At 36.6% G+C, this 16,055-nt stretch overlaps 1 protein-coding gene across 1 annotated transcript in view; it reads right to left on the bottom strand.

Annotated features, from left to right (window-relative positions):
• LOC116738374 (catenin alpha-3-like) overlaps positions 1-16,055 on the bottom strand; it is a 468,686-nt gene that overhangs the window by 431,425 nt on the left and 21,206 nt on the right. Inside the window, exon 2 of the mRNA XM_032595164.1 lies at positions 4,180-4,372. Coding sequence (XP_032451055.1) covers positions 4,180-4,372 — 193 coding nt within the window. The remainder of the gene's footprint in view (positions 1-4,179; positions 4,373-16,055) is intronic.

Raw genomic sequence — 16,055 nt, 5'->3', positions numbered from 1 at the left:
CATAAAGGTATAAAATAATTAATTGGAATTTATCAAAATTACTTCTGAGTATCAAAAATGCTGATATATTGAAAGCAATAAGATGTTTTTAACATCCACAACTAACAAAAGTCTCATATCTAGAGCACACAATGCTCATCAGAGAAATACAAATTAAAACTACAATGAAAAACCACTACATATACTTGAATCAAAAACACTGACACTTGCTAACACCAAGTTAATAAGAATGTAGAGCAACTGGAATCCTTACATTACTGATAAGAGTGCCAATTAGAAAATCCACTTTGGAAAACTGATAAAATCTATTAAAGCTGAGTATACACCTTATGACCCAGCAATTTCATCTTAAGTATAACCCAGCAGGAATATCTATATTAATGCACCAAAAGTAATACACAAATATGTACATAGCAACAATGTTCATTAAGGCCAAAAACTGAAAAAATTCAGTTGTCTATCTATGTAACATGGATAAACTATAATCTATTCATCAATGAAATGAATGGACTACTATATGATGAGATCTCACAAACATAACATTGAACAAAAAGAAGCCAGACTCAAAAGATAACATACTATATGATCCCACTTATGTAAAGTTCAAAAAGAAGCAAAAAACTAACCTATGTAATAACCAGGATAATGTTTACCTTTGAGGTGAAGAAGTGGTAACTAATAGGCACAAGGGGTGATTCAGGATTCTGGTGAGTTTCTATTTCTTGATCTGGGTAGAGATTACATTAGTGTGTTTATATTGTGAAACTGTATTGAATTGTTCATGATAATGTATGCACTTTTCTGTACTGATCTTATTCTCAACATTTAAAAAACTTTAAATGTAACCAAATGTGTGACTTAGAAGTAGAAGCTATATGAAGGTAGCATATATGCTATAGGCAAAACATGTGTAATCCAAACATTATGAACAATTTTTAGATAATTCCTAGCTAATTGTTATGTGATATTCTAAAACTGTTTTTAAAAAATACTGGGTTTAATACTTGGCCATTGTATGGATGTAAGTATAGGGCCAAACTGTAAGATTATGAGTAAAAAATAATCACTATGTGGGCCACCTTTGCTGGATCTCTACAGTTCTACTCACATATGACATTTCCTTTCACCATCCTCCCCTACTACTATCCAGGTCTCATCTTCCACAGGCCAGTTCGTTAGGTAATCAAATGTCTACATTATTTATCACTTCACATCTCTAACTAAAGCCACTAAAGTCAGTTAAACAGAATAAAACAGAATTCTGTTGTAATGCTACATAAATTACACTGTCTTTAATAGAAGAAATTTTCTAGATTAGTCTCAAAATTCTTTTTGAAAATAAGTCAATAAATACATAAATAAAAATACCCCCTACATCTAATATTTTTTCACTTTCTCAAATATTTAAACAATATTTGCTCTTCATTAGTCCTTTACATTATGCCACCGGACGAAGCCCTTTAAAAAAAAAAAAAACAGGAAACTAAAATGTTTCTAGTATCAAAGAGGCGCTTGAATCAGAATTCATTCTCCTGATACTTCAACTTCACCAGTGAGCTAAAATTCCTTCCAAATTTTTCGGAACAGTGCTCTCACTGTTACTATCTCTGCAATCCATAGGATAAGCATTGGCCATTCCCCAAATTCCAGAACCATTTGCCATTTCACTGCTTTCCTCCCACACTCAAATGGCAGTAGTTCAATTTGGCAGTTTGTCAAAAAAAAATCAGAGTATAAAGCGCTTGGTGATCTTTAACCAAATGCATTTGTTGTGTACACAGCATATGCCACATCTATCACATGATAATATGATTTCACACATTATAATAGAACACAGGGAAGGATATACTGCATAATCCTAGAAGCCACACATACTTTCTCTTTGAGACCTTCTCTTTAAAATAATTTGCTTTTTGAGTCAAAAACTGGTAACTTACTTTTTTAAAAAATATATATGCCATTTCATGCCAATTAATGCTTTTATTTTTTCCTGCTGAGAATGACCAGTGTCTTACATAGTATTATGAGGTGGTTTACAAAAACTATGTTGTCAAATAGATCTCATTATCTGAGAAAAACAATACCAGAATAGCGTTCATATTCCTTACGAAGGCACTCAGGAAAGAAACCATATCTATGAGGGACACCTGGACGGCTCAGTCAGTTAGGCATCTGACTCTTGCAGTCGAGAGATCGAGCCCAGCACTGGGCTCTGCACGGAGCCTGCTTGGGATTCTCTCTCTCTTCCTCTCTCTCTGCCCTTCTCCTGCTTGCTTGTGTACACGCACATACTCTCCTTCTTTCTCTCAAAATAAATAAACTTTAAAAAAAACCATAACCATGAGAGATAATTTGTCATAAAAACAAAGATAAAATCATTATAAAATTTTATAATACAAAATGACAAAATGATGCTTCAATTGTTTTATCTATTTAACAAACATCAGGTGGTTGTTATGTGTCAGGTACTTCTCATCACATAAGACCTGGTATTTGCCACCTTCACGAATTAAAAGTCTAGATTTATTGAACAAGTAAATCAATGTTTGGTGTATTGGGGTAGTAAATCCTATTAAAGGCAGATGCTCAGAGTCTGTGGGGACACAGAAGAGGGATATCTAAATGAGCATCACAAGGTCAGTACACACTTCCTAGAAAAGACCTGGGTTGAGTTTGGTGCAATAAGTGAGAATTGGCTGAACAAGAGGCGTAATCCAAGTGAAGGTAATAGCTGATAACAGAGGTACAGAGGCATAAGGCAACATGGACCATTCAAAATACTTCAAATTCTTATTTGGAAGCTGGAGAGGGGGCCAGAATCAGGAAATGAAAAGGGAGAGAATGATAGAAGCCAAATAATGCAATGCTGAGTGAGCTAGATTTATAAGCCTGAACCTTATCCAGAAAGATAATACCCCTAGTCCTTCAAAAGCTTAAAAAGGATTTAAATTAAGCAGGGAAGTAAAATAACTGTATTTTCCTTTTTAAAAGATGTATTTGGCTTTAGTATACAGTAAGGCTAATGCAATAATCCTGAATTCAGGAGGCAACATCAGTAATGAAAAAGAGGGAAAGATCTGAGAGACAAAAGGAGAAAGAATTTGTCGAACTTAGAGACTAATTGGAAGAGAGAGTGAAATGAGAACAAAGAGTCTAAACTGACTTGGTGACTATGTGGATAATGGTACCAGAGCAGACAAGACAAGATAGGGTCTAAAGTGGTAGGGGGTAGGGAGGAGTGATGAATTCATTTGAAATTATCTTTGGCATTATATTTTCTTCATATTTTCTGAAGAGACTCTGTAAAATATAAGTCATATATAAAGTATATAACAAATAAAAAATAAATCTCCTGTATTTGACCTAAGGTTTATTATAGCTAGTATATTCATTTTAATTATTTAATTAACTAACATTTTCTGATTTTCATAAAGTTATGTTGGAAAGGGAAATATATGAACACCCCAAGTCTCTTTTATAAAACTGAACATGAATATTTAAGTTTTCTTATCCTCTCAAGATAGTTTCTTGCAGCAAGCTGATATATAAATAAGGCAGTTCTTTTAAAAAGAGTCTGCAAATGAGACTTACATTCATTATGAAATTGTTGTATTATCATATGTAAGTAAATACATCAAAACGTGACATGTACACTTTCATTTTATAATATTCATCTAGCAGCAACATGAGTTATGCATAGTTTATGCAAAGCATTTCTTTTTAAGTTTAGAAAATCTAAACCTCTAGAAAATGAAAAAATAAAAAATGTACTTCTGAGTAGTCAGGTCTGTAACTTAATACCTCTAACTATTAACAAGGAACTTTATAATTAATTTATGTATGGACAAACACATCTTCAGCTTCATTAGTCATATGTCGTTATATTCTATGACAAAAAAGGATACACTTCTCTTTGCTTACTATGGATAAACTATGGCATGTGAGGGGAAGAACTTGCCTGCAGGGACTCAACAATTCAAGGGAAGAACCAGAAGTAAGTAGTACTCTGAGTCTTAGAGCTGACTAATAAGCCACTCAGCTTCCCACAGCCAGCTCCTCAGAGCTCTACAGATAGACTAATAAACTCAAGTCAACAAAACAAAATGCTCACAAATCTAATTCCGTAACTAACACCCTAAGGATATACAGTTTGCTCCTGACCAGGACTAGAGTACTCACTTTCTTTGCGAACTTCCTCAAGTACAGTAGTAAGCTCTTCCTTTAAAACTGTGGCTTCCTGGGCAATCTTCTCTCCCTTGTCTAATAAATTCCAAGTCGCTTCCTCCACAGAAGCTAGAAGGACTCTGGCTCTTTTTGAACGTCCTTTTTTCCTGTTAGAAGGATTCTGGGGACAATTTACAAGTGTAGTAACCTAAAATTGGAAAAACACAAGCCACTCATTAGACAAACTGTGAAAACACAGTCCTGGGACATCACAGCCCAAAACAAAAGGAAGTATTTCATAGTAACACGATTTATTCCCAGTACTATTGGTACACCCTCATAAGTCAAGTCAATGAACCAAGACCAATATTATCAGCCACTATGGAATTTTCACCTAAAGATAAAAAGGAACGAAGGAAGGAGGTAGGAAGGGAGAGAGAAAGGGCAGGAAGAAGGAAGAGCCACAGAGATTGAAACTTACCAAGTTTTACTATGGAAACAATGCAATATATATATTATATATGTATGTATAAATATTCATATATAATAATTATTTATATCACTTTGTAGCCAGCAATCTATATTAAGAAAGAGGCAAAATAATCATAATTAAGTCAGTAAAGCATTAGTCTATTTAGGCTGAGAATAGACATTATTAATGTTGAGAGGGCACAGAACCACTCTGAAATATAAAACACTGGTTATCTCAGGGGGACCAAATTCAAATAATTACATATTGGCCCTTTGTAACCTCTCTTACCTGTCCCATACAGTCTCCCCTAATTCAGTAGGCCTCTCAAACAGGTCTTACCCAAAGTCACCTATCAAGAGGTCTTTCTTGACTACCCCATCCCCACCCTCTCTCACTCTATCCCTTCATCCCACTTTATATTTCCTCAAAACACTTACAGGGCCTGACTTTTTTTGTTTATATGTTAATTTCATGCTTCTAATACTAAAAAGTAAATTCCATGAAAGCAAAAAATGTGTCTTTTCTCCAGCACCCAGAACAATAAACAAAGTAAGTGCTCAATAAATATTTGTTATATAAATGGCTTAAAGAATGGGGTCATTGAAAAGAAGGGCTTTTTTTTAAAAAAAGTTTAATTAAATTCAAGTTAGTTAACATACAGTGTAGTATTGGTTTTAGGAGTAGAATTTAGTGATTCATCACTTACATATAACACCCAGTGCTCATCCCAACAAGTGCCCTCCTTAATGCCCATCGCCCATTTGCCCCTTCCCCCCAACCACCTCCCTTCCAGTAACCCTCAGTGTGTTCTCTGTATTTAAGAAGCTCTTATGTTTTGCCTCCCTCTCCACCTCTGTTTTTATCTTATTTTATTTTTCCTTCCCTTCCCCTATGTTCATCTGTTTTGTTTCTAAATTTCACAGTGAGTGAAATCATATATTTGTCTTTCTCTGACTTATTTCACTTGGCATAATACACTCTAGTCCCACTCACATTGTTGCAAATGGCAAGATTTCATTCTTTTTGGTCACCAAGTAATATTCCATTCTATACATATATATATACCACATCTTATTTATCCATTCATTAGTTGATGGATATTTACGCTCTTTCCATAATATGGCTATTGGTGATAACGCTGCTATAAACATTGCCGTGCATGTGTCCCTTTGAATCAGCATTTTTGTATCCTTTTGGATAAATACCTAACAGTGCAATTGCTGGGTTGTAGGGTAGTTCTATTTTTAATTTTTTGAGGAACCTCCATACTATTTTCCAGAGTGGCTATACCAATTTGCATTCCCACCAACAATGCAAAAGTGTTCCCCTTCCTCCGCATCCTCGCCAACATCTGTTGTTTCCTGAGTTGTTAATTTTAGCCATTCTGACAGGTGTGAGGTGGTGTCTCATTGTGGTTAGAGATAGAAATTAAGCAACTGTATTTGGAAGCAAAACCTCATACAAAATTACATTGTAAAAAATACCCATTTCTTAATTAAGCCTTGGATACCAATAATAAATTTATTTAACATTTTTATAATCAAAGCTGGAAGATCCCCATTGTAGATGAAGGAAAAAAAACACGTCTTTTCAGTATTTAAAATAGAGGACCTGGGGGTATCTGGGTGGCTCAGTCGGTTAAGCATAGGACTTCAGCTCAGGTCATGATCTCATGGTACAGGGGTTTGAGCCCCATGTTGGGCTCTGTGCTGACAGCTCAGAGTCTGAGGCCTGCTTAAGATTCTGTCTCCCTCTCTCTCTGCCCCTCCCCCACTCGTGCTCTGTCTCTCTTGCTCTCAAAAATAAATAAACATAAAAAAAATTTTAAATAAGTAAAATAAATTAGAAGACCTGAAATTCCTATGGAAAACTAGAATCCTGCATATCATCAAATAGTCAAGGCTTATAACAATCATGCACCACATCTTTGAGAACAGACTATACATAACCTTCCTGTTCTGCAGCCCCTAAAGGTTTGGCTTGTTTATTGCTTATGGAGCATGACATATTTGTTTATTTATTATGTCTGGACACAGTTTTTTAGCTAGGAACTGAGAAAGAACTTACAAGCTATGGGGGAAATACGTAGATGAAAATAATTTTTGTCTGCCCTTTCAATTCTCCTCCATCCAATAGACCTATTGCTATATTCTAATTTGCTTTATTCTCATGTCTACATCCCAGAGTGCAGTGCCTTTATTTCCTCTCTTGGAAAATGAGATCATGTTACCTATAAGACTGTGTGAAGGTTAAATATGTAAAATGTCTTGTAAAATGCATAACATGACTCAAATATTGGTTGATATTTAATGTACATTTTCTAGTCCATTCCCCACATGGATATAGAAAATCTGTTATGGGATCCTAGTCAGAGGTGTTCTCTTGGGGCTACCCTCATCTTGCTCTAAGGGGGTCCCGTGTGCTAAATGTGATGAAGTCAGTTAACAAAGCACCTCCTATATGCTTTGCAAGCAGCCAAATAGGGCCACATGTCTTTATCATGCATAGATGATAAAGATGATAATATGCCTGAATTATTACATGGATTTTCACATACTCCAAAACACAAATATCTCACTACTGTCAGCCTAATTTATACATCAAGAATTAAAAGATATTTGTCCAGATTAAGACAAATTATAGCACCTAGTTTAAATCTTTGTGTAAAATGAAGAATAAGTATCATTGTCTAAATGTTCCTTCAGAATGTATTTTAAGTGCCACAATTCACAACGCTTCCCACTGAACATTCCTCTATTATTGTTCAGATCCTCCCTGCGCCAAATGTTTTCCATAGAATAGCCTGAGCTTTGAAATTAAAATGAGCATTCCAGAAATGCTTTGTTCCTTATAATAAATGCCAAAGAACTGTGAAAAGAACATTGTATAAGAACATTGTGCTTCCATCAAAATAAATGCAATTGCAACCTGCAAGCTATCCACATTTACCAATCATTTATACCTATGTCTTCTTCTGAAATACCCCAATATAGTTATTTAACACTGATTAAATTAAAGTCAAGTGACACTTTCAATGATTCACTTTATTTCAGAGAGTAAAGATGGCTTGGTAATCCTGGGGGGGGGGGGTGGATAAAGAAAACGAAATCTTTTTTTTTTTAAACTAACTTATCTTACAGGATCTAACCAACTTCCTTCAGTAACTGTGACTCAGGATGACAGATGACTCTCACTAAAAGTTGCGAGTGCATTTGTTATTTGAAAAAGTCTCCCATCTCTTGAAGGAGTATCAGTAAAAATTAGTTTTCAGGTTATTCTATAAAATAATTCCTGTTTCCCCATTTTCTTTTTCAGTCAAAATCAGTTATATTTTTATAGGCAACACAAAAACTTTAGTTGGAACTTACAGCAAAGATGATTGTAATGTAAATCCTAGCTTATGTCTTATTAACCTTTCTTTTTGTCACTAGTGTACAACTCTCCCCATTCTTCCTTTCTGTGACCTTAGGTGGTCCCTCTCAAACAAAAAAGCTTTGGCTCTCCAAGCTCTCTGAGAGCTTGGGTTCACTTGCTTTTCTTCAGTATGTAAATCTGAGCTAGGTTACAGACACACCTTCATACATACATGTGGGAATGAGCTCACCAGGTATATATTTAATGTTTTGTAATACCTATATACTAAAATTTATAGTACCAAAAAAAGGGTTTTCTAATCTTTCCTAATTCTGGTATGTTTCTCTGGGTGCTCCAAAGATACTGAAAATTACATTGAGATGCTTAGTGAACCAAGCCATCAACTGTCATTATATATAGAGCAACACTAGTGCATAATAGGAGCATTGCAGAATATGGTGAGGTTTAATTTACTTTGATGTGTTGCATTAGTGCAACAATGGCTTTAGTACTTCAGATCCGAGCTTTGTAGAAAATCTTCTCTAAATGCCCACTTGCTTTAATACATTTATATTCTATAACCATGTTCTTTCCTAATCTATTTTTTTAATTCTACTATCATTGTAGTATAAAAAGGCCATGTTAACAGCCATCTCTTTTCTTGTTTGTTAGCTAAAACACTTTGAATTTTAACCTTCTTCCAATAGCTTCAAGGGCTACTTTTGCTTCCTTGAGTTAATTTTAATGTGTGAAATAAAATAGAAGACACTTAAACCATGTTAATTAGCTAAAAATTTCAAACAGAGTTCTGAAAGAAAGTAAAGGTTAAAAATATAAAATTGTTGTATACAATTGTCTATAGTAAAACCAGTGATCTTTTAACGAAAAAGATATCATCTACTCTTGGGAAGGAGAGGATCCCTTCTTCAAGTTACTGGTAATTTCAATTGTTCTTTATTTCTTACCAAAAACAACCTTCACCATGTTAACAAAAGCACTGTGGAGGACTGAAGTATTGGAAATCCAGCAAATGTATACCACTCAACTGGCATTTAACATTACCCCTAAACCAACTACAATCTTCTTTTAGATCATCTCAGCCAATAAACACTTATTGAGCACATATTATGTTCAAAACAATACCCCAGACATTTAGAAAATAAAGATGAGTAAGCTCCAGTATGGTAATGAGAGATACACAACTAGATGCAATATAACGGGCAGAATGTAACTGCTTAGGCTTACAAACAAAAAAGAGAGTGCTGAAGAGATTGCAAACATTCACAAGGATTAAGTAGGGCTTCCAAGATGAGCCTTTAAGAACAGACAGTTTTCTACCAGGACAGATGGCGGGTAAGAAAGCCAAGTAAAGGGAACCAGGTACAAAGGTACTGTGGGGTAAAAACAAGTCCTCCTCCATCTGTATTTCTTACCTCAGTGACTAGTACTTCTAAACTGAGGCAGAAATCCAGAGGCCATCTGGGATATTCCCTCCCTCTTACCTCCTCTCTAGGTACTTTAAACTGTCTCTTTAAAAGCTTTAGTTTCGGGGCGCCTGGGTGGCGCAGTCGGTTAAGCGTCCGACTTCAGCCAGGTCACGATCTCGCGGTCCGTGAGTTCGAGCCCCGCGTCGGGCTCTGGGCTGATGGCTCAGAGCCTGGAGCCTGTTTCTGATTCTGTGTCTCCCTCTCTCTCTGCCCCTCCCCCGTTCATGCTCTGTCTCTCTCTGTCCCAAAAATAAATAAACGTTGAAAAAAAAAAAATTTTAAAAAAAAGCTTTAGTTTCTGGCACATCCTCTTCAACCCAGGACCACTGCTTCTCATAGCTGCTCTACCCTAATATTACTGGATTACTGCCCTACCCTAATATTCCCTCCAAGCTATCCTCTGTGAAACAGAAACATGGCCTCAATTTCTACTCTATCTTCTGCTATCCTGTCTTCTACTCTATCATTACAAGAAGTATATCCATCAATTCTGGCCCTCATCACATCTCCATACCCATTCCACACTTCCATAGTGCCATCTCTCTGCAACGCAAATCTGAAATACTTGTACCAGCTTAAAACTCTCCAATGGTTCCTGACTGCCCATAAGATAAGAGTCCAAAGCATGGTTTGGATAAAGTCTAAAGTATGGCTTATGAGGTAATTTATGATCTCATTTCTGACTAAATGTTCACTCTCATTTTCTACTTGTGGAGTTTGCCACAAACTACTTATTAGGCCCAGAAAAAGAAATGTTTGGCATCCTCAACCTGGAATATCACCCTCCCCACACAGCCCCTTGTATGTACCTCTCACACCACTCATTACAGCATTTTGTAATTAGCTGTTATTACCATCTCCCTAGCTTTACCATGAACTCGATAAGGGCAGGGACCATGTTTGATTCATCCTGAAAACCCAGAGCTAGCACACTGAAAATAATAAGTGATGATTTACTTAATGAAAAGATGAATGAAACTCTAGATTTTAGAGAAGAGCCATAATTTTGAGTGATTTCTTCAGTTATAAAGACAGCTGGTAGCTAAGCCAAAATTAAATTTTAATATCAGTGATACAACTTAGTTTTCATCAAAAGGAATTCCTTAATGAAGGATATTCTGTCATTTCCCAAGTCTACTATCATAGAAAGGCAAGTCTCCATTCCTATAGTTTATCTGAAGTCTGATCAGTTCAGAGTGATCTAGAATCAAGTATATATTTATATTCAGTCTTGTCTTTTTGTAGCCAAAAAGAAAAAAAAAGACAGCTTACATCATTCATTTTCAAACTATAAGTAAAAAAAGCAGGCACATTATTTTTATTACTGATTTTCACTTTTTAACCCTTATATTAGTTTGCCATGTCTGCCTATAGACCTACTCTAGAGTGGGTGACTTAAACAACAAAAACTTATTTTCTCACAGTTCTGGAGACTGGAAGTCCAAGATCAAAGTGTCAACAGGGTCAGTTTCTTCTAAGGCCTCTCTCATTGGCTTGCAAATAACTACATTCTCACTGTGACATGGTTTTTTTCTGTGTGCATGCACCCCTGGTATCTCTCTCTCTGCACATCCTAATCTCCTATTATCAGGACACCAGTCATACTGGATTAGGGCCCACCCTAAAGACCTCATTTTAACTTAATTACCACTTTAAAGGCCCTATCTCCAAATACAGTCACAATCTGTGGTGCTAAAGACTAGGACTTCACCATTTGAATTTGAGAGGGATACAATTCAGCCTATAACAATCCTCACCACTAATGACACAGAAAGTATAAAACAACCATCATCTTTTAAAATATAATTTAGAGTTCTATTTGCTTGTTAGATTAACAACACTGCTAGCCAAGCTATTACTTGGAGCTATTGAGGGATGATAACAAAACACATGTAGATAGATCCCTCTCCAATTCTACCAGCCTTCTGGGCCATGCAGATGGCATAACAAAGCAAAGAGATTTACATGTCAAATACAAACAGCTGTAGCTAAATGTTCTAATCCAGAAAGTACACTTATTCCTGGAAAAAATATGAACTTAAACACAACCAGGAAAAGACCACACGCTGACACTAATATCAAATGTTAGTTTCTTCCAGTTTTTACTTAGCTACTTGACACCCAAAAACAAACAAAAACAAAAAAAACACACAAAAAAACAAATCTAGACCCCACATTTCATTTATTCAAAAAATATTGGTGCACCTGCACTTCACCGAAGGACATGTCAGTGACCCTCCTCCTACTGAGAAGAGACAGAGAATAAACAAATATATACATAACTGTGTAACATAATACTGAGTATTTATATGTGCTATGAAAAAAGTAAAGAGGGGAAGAGAATAGATATGTGATGAGGAAGGGCTGGTTAGATGTGGTATCTTAGGAGGTCTCTCTGATCAGGTAAAAAGGACTCCAAGGAAGTAGGGGAGTAAGACGTTTGAATATTTGGAGGAAAATATTCCAAACAGAGGAAACAGCAAGTACAAAGGTTCCAAAACAGAAGCTTGATTAGTTTGTTCCAGGAGCAGCAGGAAGGCCAGAGTACCTACAGTAGAGTGAGGTGAGAACATAAGAGATGAAGTCAGGCTGGCATTGAGGCACCAAGTTGTACAGGCCTTGTAGATAACCATCAACACTAGAAATTCTATTCTTGTGATCAGGAGCTACTGAAGGTTTTAGAACAGGAAAGGAACAAGATCTGACCTAAAATTTAAAAGGACGCATTCTGGCTACTCAAGAGAATAGACTGGGTAGATTAGACAGGGATAAAGGAAGAGGGGTGAGAAATGGAAGACAGAAAAAGTTAGACTGTTGCAGTAGCCCAAGAAACCACATTGGCTTGTTCCAGGGAACATTGGTGGAGTTGTTGAGAAGTGGAAGAATTCTGGTAGTTCTGGTGAGTCAACAAGGTTTGCTGATAGATTGAATATGGGTTATTAAAGAAACAAGAATGACTCTATGGTATATGGCCTAATCAGTTGGGTATATGGAGGTAATATTTACTTAAGGAGACATAAGAAGGAAGAAGATCAAGAGTTGAACTTTAGGCATGTTAAGATTGCCTATTAGAGTTTCTAAGTTAGAGACTAGTATACAATTCAGGAGTTGAGAAAGATAAGAGCTGGAAATATGTTTCTTATAGCTTACATTCTCATTGTAATTATTCATATATCAATGGTTTACTGGTCTTACTAAAATTTCAAAGATGTTTGAGAACAGTATTTTTTTGAAATCATGAGACTGGATGATATTTCCCAAAAACAAAGCTCATGACTGAGCTCTAGGCACCCCAACCTTTATAGGTAGTATCTTTAAGCAACCCAACCATTAACCTATTAATCGTAGGATATGTAGCTTTTGCCATTTTGAATGTGACTATTATTTAGAAAAGATACTAGTTGAGGCACCTGGGTGGCTCAGTCAGTTAGGCCTCTAACTCTTGATTTTGGTTCAAGTCATGATCTCATGTTGTGAGATAAAGCCCCGGGTCAGGCTCCACAAGTATGAAACCTGCTTGGAATTCTCCTCTCACTCTCCCTCTACCCCTCTCCCCTGCTTTTTCTTTCTCTCTCTCTTTCTCTCTCTCTAATTAATTAATTAATTAATTAAAAGATACTTGTTTTACACAGAGCAATAATTCAGACACAAATTTAGGCTTTGGTAAAATGTAATCTTAATCATTCTCCAAATAAATGTTTCCAAAAATGTGGTGAAAAACCATCAAAATACTGAATTGAGCGAACTAAGGGGAAATTATATTCATGTTGTTATTTATAGATAAAGCAAGCATTAATCTTTCTGATGAATCAATAATCAGTAGTTTATAGTGAAATAGTGATTCAAAGAGGTGCTAAGCAAAAAAAAAAAAAAAAAAAAGGACAATTATTTTCCATCAATAACCACTAACTGCTTGAAGGAAATAAAATAAGTTGAACAATCCAATCAAGACCAACCTGGCCCTAAAATAAAGAATGGGTTTTCTTTACATGTAGCAGTTAAGTTGTGTTCACATGGTCCACCCAGTCCATCATTCCACCTCTAGGAGTGATTGATGATGGGGTATGGTTATGACCCCTAATTCTGTGTCTCAGCTTTGTTTAATAAACATTTATAACCCTATCAACAACAAAGTTGAATAAATTATGCCATATGTTTTGCCAACACATTCTTATAAAACTTTACTACATTTTACTCCCACTATCTGTTGTCAGATTCTTCCTTCCCCATCTTCCCTAGACCATGAGACTTACTGCTTTTCTCTTCAAACACAAAACTTCTTATTGAAAATATCCAGGGGAAATATACCTGCTAATCATGTCTGAATAAGAGACAACAAACAATAGGAAAGACCATAGTGATTTGATTTGTAGAGCTCGATGGTCAAAATTCTAAAGCAATGCAAATGTGGTTTGACTAGAGACCATAAGTGATTTAAATGTTGATGTTCATTTTAAAATTGATTATGCACAGCAAAGGAAGCCATCAACAAAATGAAAAGACAACCTACTAAATGGAAGAAAATATTTGCAAATCATATATCTAATAAGGGGTTAATATCCAAAATAAATAAAGAACTCCTACAGCTCAACAGCAAAAAAACAACTCAATTAAAAATGGGCAGAGGACCTAAACATATACTTTCCCAAAAAAAGACATACAGATAACCAAGAGCTACATGAAAAGGTGCTCAATGTCACTAATTATCAGAGTAATGCAAATCAAAACCACAATGAGGTATCACCTCACACATGTTAGAATCATCATTATCAAAAAGATAGGAAATAGTAAGCTTTGGTGAGGACGTGAAAAAAGGGAATTTCTGCGCAATGTTGGTGGAAATATGAATGATGCAGCCACTAGGGAAAACAATATGGAGGTTCCTCAAAAAATTAAAAACACAACAACTATATGACTCAGCAATTCAGCTTCTGGGTATTTGTTAGAAGAAAATGAAAACACTAACTCAGAAAAATACATGCATCCCATGTTCACTGCAGCAGTACTTACAACAGCCAAGATATGGAAACAACCTAAGTGCCCAATGACCAATGAATGGATAAAGAAAATGTGGTATACATATACAGTGGAATATTATTCAGCCATAAAAAATAAAATTTTGACATTTGTAACAATATGGACGGAACCAGAGGGTAATATTGTAAGAGAAATAAGTCAGACAAAGACAAATACCATATGATCTCACATGTGGAATCTAAAAACTAAACAAAAACAAAAAAACAAAAACAGTTCACAGATACAGAGAATACACTGGTGGTTGTCAGAGGCAGGGAGGCAGAGGTTAGGTGAAATGGGTAAAAGGGGTCAAAAGGTACAAACTTTCAGTTATAAAATAAATAAGCGCAACATGTACAGCATGTTGACTATAGTTAATAATACTGTACTGCGTATTTGAAAGTTGCTGAGGGGTGCTCGGGTGGCTCAGTTGATTAAGCGTCCAACTTTATCTCAGGTCATGCTCTCAAGGCTGCTGAGTTTGAGCTCCCTGTTGGGCTCTATGCTGACAGCTCAGAGTCTGGAACCTGCTTCAGATTCTTTGTCTCCCTCTCTCTCTCTGCCCCTCCCCCACTCATGCTCTGTCTCTCTGTCTCTCAATAACTAATAAACGTTTAAAAATAAAAGAAAGAAGGTTGCTGAGAGAGTAGATCTTACAAGTCCTCATCACAGAGGAGAAGAGGCCAAGATGGTGGAGCAGCATGGAAGGTTTTTTTGCCTCTCTCTTCCCTGAAATGCAGCTAGATCAACACCAAACCATCTTGCACACCTAGAAAACTGATCTGAGGATTAACAGAACAATCTACACAACTTGAACCACAGAACTCAGCAGGTATGTGGTGCAGAGAGGTGAACTGAGGGAGAGAGAACCTGCATAGGGTAGGAAGCTGTTTCTGCTTGCAGAGAGGATGGAGACAGGGGGAAAAATACAGGAAAAGCACTCCCCCTGAAAGCAGCTGGAGAGAAAGAGAAAGATTGGAAACACCCATAAGGGACTCAACAAGAAAGGGAGAAAGGAGAAAGGACAGGGTTTAAATACCATTAAGACTCAATAAACAGGGGAGCGCAGAGTCTGCAACTCCACAGTTCAATACCTGGTGGAGCTCTGGTGGGAAGGGCAAATACCCAGGAGCAGACAGCAAGGTCTGAAGGGTCCTCAGGCCACACAGGGAGGGAGTTCCCTGTTAAGAGGACATTTTTGGTAGAGGCTGTGAGGCCTCCCCACAGGCAAAGTTCCCAGCGAACCCTGGAGAACAGCTATGTTTGCTACTGTTGGAACAAGGACGTTAGGGGTAAAGCCTGTAACAGATGTGTGTTGTGATTTACCATAATCCCTGAAATGCTGCTGCTACACGAGCCCAAGAACTTTTTCTGGGGCAGACTAGCACCCAGCCACAGTCTCTGGGCATCTGCAGCAGCAGAATTGCACAAATGTTCCTGGGGGCAGGCCAGCATCCACTCATTGCTCCAGGAGACCCTCCCCTAGAAGGTTGGAATGGGTCAAAGCCACAGGATCCTCAGAAGTGAGGAGTTTGGAAACATAGCTCCATCTGAGATAAAAC

The sequence above is a fragment of the Lynx canadensis genome, chromosome D2 (assembly GCF_007474595.2).
Source record: "Lynx canadensis isolate LIC74 chromosome D2, mLynCan4.pri.v2, whole genome shotgun sequence".
In the NCBI taxonomy this organism is placed as follows: domain Eukaryota; kingdom Metazoa; phylum Chordata; class Mammalia; order Carnivora; family Felidae; genus Lynx; species Lynx canadensis.
Note: the sequence above shows the minus strand (reverse complement) of the source record. Positions and strands in the feature narration are given on the sequence as shown.